At 47.0% G+C, this 12,260-nt stretch overlaps 1 protein-coding gene and 1 non-coding gene across 2 annotated transcripts in view; one reads left to right on the plus strand and one right to left on the minus strand.

The window, feature by feature from the left end:
• Positions 1-12,260, plus strand: part of LOC124598405 (Down syndrome cell adhesion molecule-like protein Dscam2) — a 701,156-nt gene that overhangs the window by 369,638 nt on the left and 319,258 nt on the right. Inside the window, exon 8 of the mRNA XM_047135998.1 lies at positions 7,190-7,421. Within this exon, the coding sequence (XP_046991954.1) occupies positions 7,190-7,421 (232 nt within the window). The remainder of the gene's footprint in view (positions 1-7,189; positions 7,422-12,260) is intronic.
• On the minus strand, positions 6,690-6,764 carry Trnas-cga. Its single transcript has one exon. It is a non-coding gene; the product is annotated as a tRNA-Ser (tRNA).

A 12,260-nucleotide genomic window follows, 5' to 3' on the forward strand; every position in this document is an offset into this window, starting at 1 on the left:
TGGAACGGCTTGCCATGCCATTTCCACCTGGCGCCTCGGTTGGACCAGCGTTAGTGCTGGACGTGCAGACCACGTGAGACGACGCTTCATCCAGTCTCAAACATGCTCAATGGGGGACAGATCCGGAGATCTTGCTGGCCAGGGTAGTTGACTTACACCTTCTAGAGCACGTTGGGTGGCACGGGATACATGCGGACGTGCATTGTCCTGTTGGAACAGCAAGTTCCATTGCCGGTCTAGGAATGGTAGAACGATGGGTTGGATGACGGTTTGGATGTACCGTGCACTATTCAGTGTCCCCTCGACGATCACCAGTGGTGTACGGCCAGTGTAGGAGATCGCTCCCCTCACCATGATGCCGGGTGTTGGCCCTGTGTGCCTCGGTCGTATGCAGTCCTGATTGTGGCGCTCACCTGCACGGCGCCAAACACGCATACGACCATCATTGGCACCAAGGCAGAAGCGACTCTCATCGCTGAAGACGACACGTCTCCATTCGTCCCTCCATTCACGCCTGTCGCGACACCACTGGAGGCGGGCTGCACGATGTTGGGGCGTGAGCGGAAGACGGCCTAACGGTGTGCGGGACCGTAGCCCAGCTTCATGGAGACGGTTGCGAATGGTCCTCGCCGATACCCCAGGAGCAACAGTGTCCCTAATTTGCTGGGAAGTGGCGGTGCGGTCCCCTACGGCACTGCGTAGGATCCTTCGGTCTTGGCGTGCATCCGTGCGTCGCTGCGGTCCGGTTCCAGGTCGACGGGCACGTGCACCTTCCGCCGACCACTGGCGACAACATCGATGTACTGTGGAGACCTCACGCCCCACGTGTTGAGCAATTCGGCGGTACGTCCACCCGGCCTCCCGCATGCCCACTATACGCCCTCGCTCAAAGTCCGTCAACTGCACATACGGTTCACGTCCACGCTCTCGCGGCATGCTACCAGTGTTAAAGACTGCGATGGAGCTCCGTATGCCACGGCAAACTGGCTGACACTGACGGCGGCGGTGCACAAATGCTGCGCAGCTAGCGCCATTCGACGGCCAACACCGCGGTTCCTGGTGTGTCCGCTGTGCCGTGCGTGTGATCATTGCTTGTACAGCCCGCTCTCAGTGTCCGGAGCAAGTATGGTGGGTCTGACACACCGGTGTCAATGTGTTCTTTTTTCCATTTCCAGGAGTGTATATGTATCTACCAGCTTAACCCGCCTTGACGGAAAGGAAAATAAATACTAAAACTTTGGAAGACGATATGTCAACAACTCCCAGTAGTGGCCAGGTTCTTAAACACTGCCAGGCCTAGACCTCGGATGACATTTCACTCCCCACCAAGGCGCTGGCACAGTCAAAAGTGTCTGCCCGATTCACAAAGACATTCCAATAACTCTGAATCATAGAAACACTAGGCAGAACCTTTGACTCACTTACACATGGGCAACTGTATTAATAGAGTGCAGGCTTTAAAAAGGCAACATAAAATCATTAGATTGCAAGAGACACAAAGCACTAGTAAAACTTCTGAGAAAATTTTCAATAACGGCCACTATTTAACTAGGCCAACTAAACTCCTCCACACCGTCTTAAGGTTCGTCTATGAAAGTCTCACCATAATAATAAAGTTAAAACCCTAGTGCGTCGGTGAACAAACAATTACGACGACTTACTCCATATCAGGTACACAATACGAGGGAGCGGGTTGCACAGCTTCACCGCTTCACTTCAAATTTTGTTCCCAGCGAAGTCACAGAACTTTTGTCTCCAAGCTGCCCGTGTCGGCAAAACGACCGACCGATTTCACACCACAACGTGTAACGGTCATCACGCTCGTTAGGCAGCCGTTGACACGCGTCTCCCCGCGAATGTCACAAGAGCTCGAGGGTTACCCGTCGAAGGCTCACAACCAACTCGCTTCGCCCGCCAACCCGGCAGATAAGACACGTGAAAAGCAAAGATAACTTAGCTCAACCATAATCGATCTCAACGGTACATGAACAAAATAACACTGGCGCCAGCTCGCCACGGCTCATCCCATGCAACAGTTTTTAGTTCGTTTGGTAAAGGAGGGATGTACATTGATGAGTCGAAACATTATGACCATTGTTCACAGCGAGGCTGAATGCTTCCTTGTGGTGTCGCGGGCAAGTGAAACAGTTTGAAAAGAATGTAAGCAGAAGCTAGACCAATGGACAGTCCTCGCAGCGAAGATACGCGCCGAAAATGTGGAAATCCGCAGATATAGACGGTTTTCACAAAGAGCATATTGTCTCTGGAACAGCGAATCTGGTCGCCTGTTGGCGTACTACAGTTGTGAGCACCTATGGAAGTGTGTTAGGGATAGTGAAATAACGAGTAGGCCGTATAGTGTCGGACTTCCGGGACTCATCACAAGACTCACGCCCCGTCCTCACAGCTTTACTTCTGCCAGTATCTCGTCTCCTACCTTCCCAACTTTTCAGAAGCTCTCCTGCGAACCTTGCAGAACTAGCACTCCTGAAAGAAAGGATATAGCGGAGACATGGCTTAGCCACAGCCTGGGGGATGTTTCCAGAATGAGATTTTCACTCTGTAGCGGAGTGTGCGCTGATATGAAACATCCTACTCGAGTTCGAGTCTCGGTCCAGCACACAGTTTTAATCTTGATTCAAATGGCTCTGAGCACTATGGGACTTAACTTCTAAGGTCATCAGTCCCCTAGAACTTAGAACTACTTAAACCTAACTAAACTAAGGACATCACACACATCCATGCCCGAGGCAGGATTCGAACCTGCGACCGTAGCGGCCGCGCGGTTCCAGACTGTAGCGCCTTTAACCCCTTGGCCACCACGGCCGGCTACAGTTTTAATCTGCCAGGAAGTTTCATATCAGCGCACACTCCGCTGCAGAGTGAAAATCTCATTCTGGAAACATCCCCTCCGCCGTGGCTAAGCCACGTCTCCGCTATATCCTTTCTTTCACGAGTGTTGGTTCTGCAAGGTTCGCAGGAGAGCTTCTGTAAAGTTTGGAAGGTAGGAGACGAGATACTGGCAGAAGTAAAGCTGTGAGGACGGGGCGTGAGTCGTGCTTTGGCAGCTCAGTTGGTAGAGCACTTGCCCGCGAACGGCGAAGGTCCCGAGTTCGAATCTCGGTCCGGCACACAGTTTTAATCTGCCAGGAAGTTTCATGTACTCGGGATACTGGCAAACCAAAGTAGATGAGGCTGATCTCGAGAAAACTGCATTCATTACCCCTGAGGGCCTGTATGAGTTTCATGCCGTTTGGTTTGTGTAATGCACCAGCAACTTTTGAACTGATGTTGGATAATCTTCTAAGTCACCTGAAGTGGACGATGTGTCTTTGTTATTTATATGACATTATAGTGTTCTCAGAGACATTTGATGAACACATAAAAAGACTGAGGGCCTTTCTTAAGTGTCTCCAACAAGGCGGACTGAAACTTAATCCAAGAAAGTGTCTCTTTGGAGCAAAAGAAATCAAAATACTTGGACACCTTGTGTCAAACGGCTTGGATATTGAAATTTATGTTAGTTTCCAGTAGTTTCTGTTTCAGGATGTATTTAACCCGTAATTTGGTATTTAGTCATTCTTCTGCTTAATTTGATTTAATTTACTGGTTATTGGTATGTAGTAGAGTAGTAATTTAACAGACGCGTGATTAAATACTGACAAGATTTCTCGACTGCGCCGCTTCTAAGTTTCAATCGAATGTTTGTTCCTAGGTACGTGACCATGTTGTACCTTGGATCATTTTCTGACAACTGGAAAATCTAAAAACATGAGTGTGTTGTACCTTGGATCATTTTCTCACAACTGGAAAATCTAAGTATTACAAAGGAATTTCTGAAATTTCAGAAACATAGTGAAGTATACAAGAAGTGAATGTTATCATTTACAAATGTAATAAGAATATATAACTTCTATTACAGAAATTGCTAGAGGCAAAAGTCTGAAAAGTGTACCGAGGTACAACGTTCTCCCCTACCAGTGGTAGGAGTAAATTTTTAATTATGACCTACAAAAAAGGAGTTGAGTAATTATTTTTTGTTTCTCTGCTCTTAAATGTCTGCAGTCCTTGTAAACATTGAAATCCCCCCACCACAGCACCGTAACACGTCGCCAGAGGAGTTGCAGCCCATCTCCACGTTATCCAAGGGATGTTCCCTAGTGCTTTGTCTGCTCTAGTGGTGTGACGCAGTACTATGGCGCGAGGGTTTGCAATGTTACCAGGACTGTAGACATGTAACTTAATTTATTCGTGGTGATACTCGAGACTTCCAGTTAATTTCATTTTAAGTCCTCTTTTAGCCCTCATCGTCAACTTGGTTTCCAGCCCCAGGCTGGCTCTGCTTGGAACATAAGATTCACCATCTAGTCCTGTTTTCGCACATCTTTCAGTGTTCACTCTGGTCCAGTCCTCTTCTCTTTTTTCAACACACTCCTCCACACCTTTCATCCATCTATCTCGTGGTCTTCCTCTAGGTCGTCTCCTTCGCATCTCCATTTCATGTGTTTTTTTGGTAATCCTCTTGATGTCCATTCTCTTTCAGAGCGCATACCATCTTAGCCTTGATGTGTCTATCGTGCTCTGCGAGAGTTCCTCTTTCACTAGTCCTCTTGCCGTTTTATTCCTCATCCTATCTCTCTTTGTTACCCCTATCCTGCATCAGAGGAACACGCCTATAATCGGCTTACGTCTCTTTCCATTACCTATTTTCCAGGTGCATATATTAATATTAGGATGTAGTTAACCTCTATATATTACTTCTTTCCTTCTTTATAGGACGTCATCGTTCCAAACCAGGCCCCTAACACTTCGCAGAAATGCTTTTGCCTGTCTGCCACGTTCACCGATCTCTTTCTCATTTCTTACATTTTCTTTTATAGCACTTCTACATCTACATCTACATGACTACTTTGCAATTCACATTTAAGTGCTTGGCAGAGGGTTCGTCGAACCACAATCATACTATCTCTCTACCATTCCACTCCCGAACAGCGCGCGGGAAAAACGAACACCTAAACCTTTCTGTTCGAGCTCTGATTTCTCTTATTTTATTTTGATGATCATTCCTACCTATGTAGGTTGGGCTCAGCAAAACATTTTCGCATTCGGAAGAGAAAGTTGGTGACTGAAATTTCGTAAATAGATCTCGCCGCGACGAAAAACGTCTTTGCTGTAGTGACTTCCATTCCAATTCGCGTATCATATCTGCCACACTCTCTCCTCTACCACGTGATAATACAAAACGAGCTGGCCTTTTTTGCACCCTTTCGATGTCCTCCGTCAATCCCACCTGGTAAGGATCCCACACCGCGCAGCAATATTCTAACAGAGGACGAACGAGTTTAGTGTAAGCTGTCTCTTTAGTGGACTTGTTGCATCTTCTAACTGTCCTGCCAATGAAACGCAACCTTTGGCTCGCCTTCCCCACAATATTATCTATGTGGTCTTTCCAACTGAAGTTGTTCGTAATTTTAACACCCAGGTACTTAGTTGAATTGACAGCCTTGAGAATTGTACTATTTATCGAGTAATCGAATTCCAACGGATTTCTTTTGGAACTCATGTGGATCACCTCACACTTTTCGTTATTTAGCGTCAACTGCCACCTGCCACACCATACAGCAATCTTTTCTAAAGCGCTTTGCAACTGATACTGGTCTTCGGATGACCTTACTAGACGGTAAATTACAGCATCATCTGCGAACAACCTAAGAGAACTGCTCAGATTGTCACCCAGGTCATTTATATAGATCAGGAACAGCAGAGGTCCCAGGACGCTTCCCTGGGGAACACCTGATATCACTTCAACTTTACTCGATGATTTGCCGTCTATTACTACGAACTGCGACCTTCCTGACAGGAAATCACGAATCCAGTCGCACAACTGAGACGATACCCCATAGGCCCGCAGCTTCATTAGAAGCCGCTTGTGAGGATCGGTGTCAAAAGCTTTCCGGAAATCTAGAAATACGGAATCAACTTGAGATCCCCTGTCGATAGCGGCCATTACTTCGTGCGAATGAAGAGCTAGCTGCGTTCCACAAGAACGATGTTTTCTGAAACCATGCCGATTACGTATCAATAGATCGTTCCCAAGTACTTGACACTTTCCACCTTCTTCAACTGCTAACCTTCAGTCCTTATTCCACTAGTTGCTCTAGCTTTCTTTCTGGTTGTAACCAGGATCTCTCATTTGTTTACATCAAATTTCATTCGATACTGTCTCACAGGATCTTCTAATGCCTCTAGCCGTTCCTGATCTCTTCCTTCCTGTTTCCCCAGATCATCTTCCGCGAACGCCATTGCTTTCATCTTACCTTCTCCGGTTTTTTTTGTCACCTTAGTCATTATCTCACCCAAGAAGCTTTTAACAGGGGAATTAGACTGTGCTAGTTATAAAATTTACAATTTTTTTTATTTAAAATGTTTTTGCTTCTCATTTTTTTACAGACATCAGTTTACATTTGAAGTTACTATCTTTTCCCCTCAGGATGACTCAGAACCCATTCTGTCCTTTAGCCTGTGTCTTCGCCTCACTGGCACATTCCACAGCCTGTACCTTATAAGGCAATGTTGTTGTGTCTGCAGTTTTCCTATCTTCGAAAGGGATTTAGCTGAACCATCAGGAGTTTCCCAATGTTCGGCTAGCAACAACGCCAAATATGAAACTTTCTGGCAGATTAAAACTGTGTGCCGGACCGAGACTCGAACTCGGGACCTTTGCCTTTCGCGGGCAAGTGCTCTACCAACTGAGCTACCCAGGCACGACTCACGCCCCGTCCTCACAGCTTTACATCCGCCGGTACCTCCTCTCCTACCTTCTAAACTTTACTGGCGGAAGTAAAGCTGTGAGGACAGGGCGTGAGTCGTGCTTAGGTAGCTCAGTTGGTAGAGCACTTGCCCGCGAAAGGCAAAGGTCCCGAGTTCGAGTCTCGGTCCGGCACACAGTTTTAATCTGCCATGAAGTTTCATATCAGCGCACACTCCGCTGCAGAGTGAAAATCTCATTCTGGAACTCCAAATATGTTACACACTCTCATGGGGCAGTCGATGTACTCCCCATGGTGGTAAGTTCTGGAGAGTACGGGCGACTGAAATCATGGTACCTAGTTGCCTCCATGAGAGTGCGCACCTCGTAAAGTTCTGCCTTATGTCTGTCGAAGCAGTCAGTGCCTGTCTGTGCCGGCAGGTGGTGAACTCCGGCGAGCCGGCGACGTTCAACTGCTCGGTGTCGGGCTCCCCCGTGGCCGGCGTGGAGTGGCTGCACAACGCGGAGCCGCTGGCCGCCGGCCGCGCGCGCCTCCTGTCGCCGCTGGTTCTGCACGTCGGCGCCGCGACGCGCTCCCACCGCGGCGTCTACCAGTGCGTCGCCAGGGGGGACGACGACAGCGCGCAGGCGTCCGCGGAGCTGCGGCTCGGAGGTGAGTCGCCACCAGCGCTGAACTGCGTCGGACCGTCTACCACCTGGACAGGCCACACGATTTTCAGCTTATGTAACAGGGTTGGACTGCACGGGATTGTAGTGTGCAAGTCGTAGCTCGGGACATCATCATCATCAGCAACAGAGTTGTGTAACACAAGCAAGTGAGCAGTCAGGTGACTGCTGCCTATGGTACTTAGTATTTCCTAACTGGAGGGGGGGGGGGGGGGGGGGGGAGTTCCATCGTATGGGTAGGTTCCCCGTCGGGCAGGCCGTTCGCCGGGTGCCGGTCTTCCAATTTGACGCCACTTCGGCGACCTGCAGTCGATGACGATGATGGGATGATGACGAGGACAGCACAACACCCAGCCCCTGGGCGGAGAAAATTCCCCAACCCAGCCAAGAATCGAACCTGGGCCCAGAGCATTGACAACCCGTCATGCTGACCATTAAGCTACCAGGGGCGGATTTGGGGGGGGGGGGGGGGGGAGGGAGAGTGGAGAATCCTCAGAAGCAAGGTTTTCTCAAGTTGATGCAACTTGAGAGGCCATCGCTTCACACTTGATAACAGATTTAAAAATAGCTGTTAATTAAATTTTCTCTGATGTTAATAGTGGTTTAAAGCTAACTCACTGTCATTAAACTTTGAGAAGACCCACTACATGCAGTCCAGAAACTGTAAGACATTTCCTTCTAGCATGTGTTTACATAAGAAGACATGCAGCTCGAAAAGGTTGACAGTGTTAAATTTCTGGGATTACAACCCGATAATAAATTCAGTTGGGAAGTGCCTACCACAGAATTGCTTAAGCTCCTAAACGAGTCTGTATTTGCACTGAGAATGGTGTCAAATGTAGGAGATATAAATACACTATTGGCCATTAAAATTGCTACACCAAGAAGAAATGCAGATGATAAACGGGTATTCATTGGACATATATATTATACTGCAAGTGACATGTGATTACATTTTAGCCGGCCGGAGTGGCCGTGCAGTTCTAGGCGCCACAGTCTGGAACCGCGCGACCGCTATGGTCGCTGGTTCGAATCCTGCCTCGGGCATGGTTGTGCGTGATGTCTTAGGTTAGTTAGCTTTAAGTAGTTCTAAGTTCTAGGGGACTGATGACCATAGCAGTTAAGTCCGATAGTGCTCGGAGCCATTTGAACCTTTTTGATTACATTTTCACGCAATTTGGGTGCATAGATCCTGAGAAATCAGTACCCAGAACAACCACCTCTGGCCGTAATAACGGCCTTGATGCGCCTGGGCATTGAGTCAAACAGAGCTTGGATGGCGTGTACAGGTACAGCTGCCCGTACAGCTTCAACACGATACCACAGTTCATCAGGAGTAGTGACTGGCGTATTGTGACGAGCCAGTTGCTCGGCCACCACTGATCAGACGTTTTCAATTGGTGAGAAATCTGGAGAATGTGCTGGCCAGGGCAGCAGTCGAACATTCTCTGTATCTAGAAAGGTCCGTAAATGACCTGCAACATGCGATCGTGCATTGTCCTTCTGAAATGTAGGTTTTCTCAGGGTTCGATGAAAGGTAGAGCCAGGGGTCGTAACACATCTGATTATGTAACGTCCACTGTTCAAAGAACCGTCAATGAGAACGAGAGGTGACCGAGACGTGTAACCAATGGCACCCGATTCCATCACGCCGGGTGATACCCGAGTATGGCGATGACGAATGCACGCTTCCAATGTGCATTCACCACGATGTCGCCAAACACGGATGCGTCCATCATGATGCTGTAAACAGAACCTTGATTCATCCGAAAAAAATGACGTTTTTCCATTCGTGCACCCAGGTTCGTCGTTGAGTACACCATCGCAGGCGCTGCTGTCTGTGATGCAGCGTCAATGGTAACCGCAGCAGGGTCTCCGAGCTGACAGTCCATGTTGCTGCAAACGTCGTCGAACTGTTCGTGCTGATGGTTGTTGTCTTGCAAACGTCCCCATCTGTTGACTCAGGGATCGAGACGTGACTACACGTTCCGTTACAGCCATGCGGATAAGATGCCTCTCACCTCGACTGCTAGTGATACGAGGCCATTTGGATCCAACACGGCGTTCCGTATTATCCTCGTGAACCCACCGATTCCATATTCTGCTAACACTTATTGGATCCCGACCAACGCGAGTAGTAATGTCGCGATACGATAAACCGCAATCGCGATAGGCTACAATCCGACCTTTATCAAAGTCGGAAACGTGATGGTACGCATTTCTTCTTCTTACGCGAGGAATCACAACAACGTTTCACCAGGCAACGCCTGTCAACTGCTGTTTGTGTATGAGAAATCGGTTGGACACTTTCCTCATGTCAGCACGTTGTAGGTGTCGCCACCGGCGCCAACCTTGTGTGGTTGCTCTGAAAAGCTAATCATTTGCATATCACAGCATCTTCTTCCTGTCGGTTAAATTTCGCGTCTGTAGCACGTCATCTTCGTGGTGTAGCAATTTTAATGGCCAGTTGTGTATTAAAAAACTTTTATACCTTGCTTACTTTCATTCTGTTATGTCATTGGGATTATATTCTGGGGCAACTCATCAAACCGAGCAAAAGTTTTTAAAGTGCAAAAGCGTGTGATAAGAATCATTTGTGGTGTAAATTCAAGAACATCACGTAGAAACCTGTTCAAGGAACTTTGTATTCTAACCACTGCTTCTCAGTATATTTATTTTTTAATGAAATTTGTTGCAAGTAATACATCACTATTTCCAACCAATAGCTCAACACATAGTATCAATACTAGGAATAAGAACAATCTACATAAAGACCTAAAATCACTTACTTTGGTCCAAGAAGGGGTCCAATATTCAGGAACACACATTTTCAATAAAGTGCCAGCAACCATTAAAAATTGGGTTTCAGATAAAGCACGGTTTAAACAGAGTTTGAAAGACTTTTTGATAGGCAACTCCTTCAACCTTATAGATGAATATCTTAACAGAGACTGTTAAGCCAGCTTAAGTAAAAATTGTTGGATTTCAGTTTTGACAGCTCTTGGTCACAACATTCAAGATTAGGTATTTTGTGTATGGTAAATTTATTAATAGTGCGTAACAATGTTTCATTCTGACAGCGTGTTAATTCTGTAAATATTAGCTCTTCCAGTTTACCGTATTGTATTCACCTACTTCGACAATCTCCTGAAAATGATCAGAGTAGTAACTATTATATTCAAATGTTTTATGTTTTTATGTCATACTTTCTGACATGTTCCACACCCACGAGAATCATCTCATTTTTTCGGTCTTTGGAACGAAAACTGAATCTAATCTAAACTATTCAGAGTGGTACTCGACTTGGACAAAAGCCAGTTCGAGCCCTCGTGGTGAAAGAAATTGTATTTGGCGAGCAAGGGGAGGAGAGGTGGTGGCGTAGAATACCTGATCAACATCCTGGACTAAATTCCAAGGCTCTCCGCAGTGTCTCATGAAGTGAGGGCTTGTAGGATTGCTGAAGGCCAGCCATCCGCCAGATGATGACGTTCAACTCGGTGGCCCCACTGGTGCTATTCGAGTGGATTAATCCATGTGCTGGCACCGGGTGTCACCCTCTCCCTACTCTCATCATCATAAAACACAAACGTAACACTACAATACACACGTATCCATTACACTCACCTACTCTCCACAAACATACACACACGAAACAACTGCCCCATACCTGCATGGAAAGCGTCCTATGTGTGCGAACGAGGAACACCCTTTCCGACCAGGCAGTTGAACGCTCTCCACCCCCCACCCCACCCAGTTGGGATTTCCCCAGCTAACAGTGGCATATGACATTCAATTTTAATTCAGAACTGTCCAAAAAGGTCTAGAATTATTGCCCGAAAGACGATGTACCTATCCAGCAGGTTTACTCACAGCTCCATTGAGAACTTTTAAGAAACGTTTCGAAGATTTCTAAAACAGTTTTATTTATGTGACTCGTCCGTCGGAGGTTCAAATCGTCCCTCGGGGATGGGTGTCTGTGTTGTGCTTAGCGTAAGTTAGATTAAGTTAGACTAAGTAGTGTGTAAGTCTAGGGACCGATGACCTCAGCAGTTTAGTTCCATAGGTACTTACCACAAATTTCCAAATTCCCGTTATAAATTCTGATAAATATGAGGCGTAGTCATAAGCCTTTAAGTCACTTCGAAAAAATCAAGATGCGACCGTGACACTCTTCAATTCGACACATTCTTCCTAATGACAGATGACTCGACGGAAATCTTCCTGTTACGTAGTGACTTCAGACAGTATTTTACACATGTGGTCCCAAGCCAAGACCATTGCGCAAAAAGGCTATCAAGGAGAGTACATGCTCCAGATGTGCTGCAGGTAAGTTCTGCTGCGGTACAGATAACACGTGCGCAACATTGCGGCGGTGAAAATGACGCGGCACCTGGAAATGGACTCCAGAGCTGAAACAAGCGGAAGAGTGACATTCCTGTGGGCTAAACGTCTAAACTGCACACAGATTAAAAGCGAAACTCTAGCGGTATATGGACCAAATGCAGTGTCGCTTCCAACAACAGTGAAATGGCGACAACAATTTGACCAAGGTCGCACAGATGTGAGTATTGCTGATCGTCGAGGATTATCGTCGACATCGGTCACAATGTCCAGACAGTCTTTCAGTCAAAATGTAAGAACATCTGGGGGAGAGAGATTTTCCAACAATAGTGATGTTCACAAAGGGTTCTCGAATGGCTCCATAACCAAGTAGCGGATTTCTACCGTCGAGGAAATGAACGATTGGCAGAAAGTTGTGAGAGTTCTTTACAGAGACTATGTTGAAAAATAATGTCACGCATCTGTGTCACATTGAAGTGTAGTG

The sequence above is a fragment of the Schistocerca americana genome, chromosome 1 (genome assembly GCF_021461395.2).
Source record: "Schistocerca americana isolate TAMUIC-IGC-003095 chromosome 1, iqSchAmer2.1, whole genome shotgun sequence".
Taxonomy (NCBI): domain Eukaryota; kingdom Metazoa; phylum Arthropoda; class Insecta; order Orthoptera; family Acrididae; genus Schistocerca; species Schistocerca americana.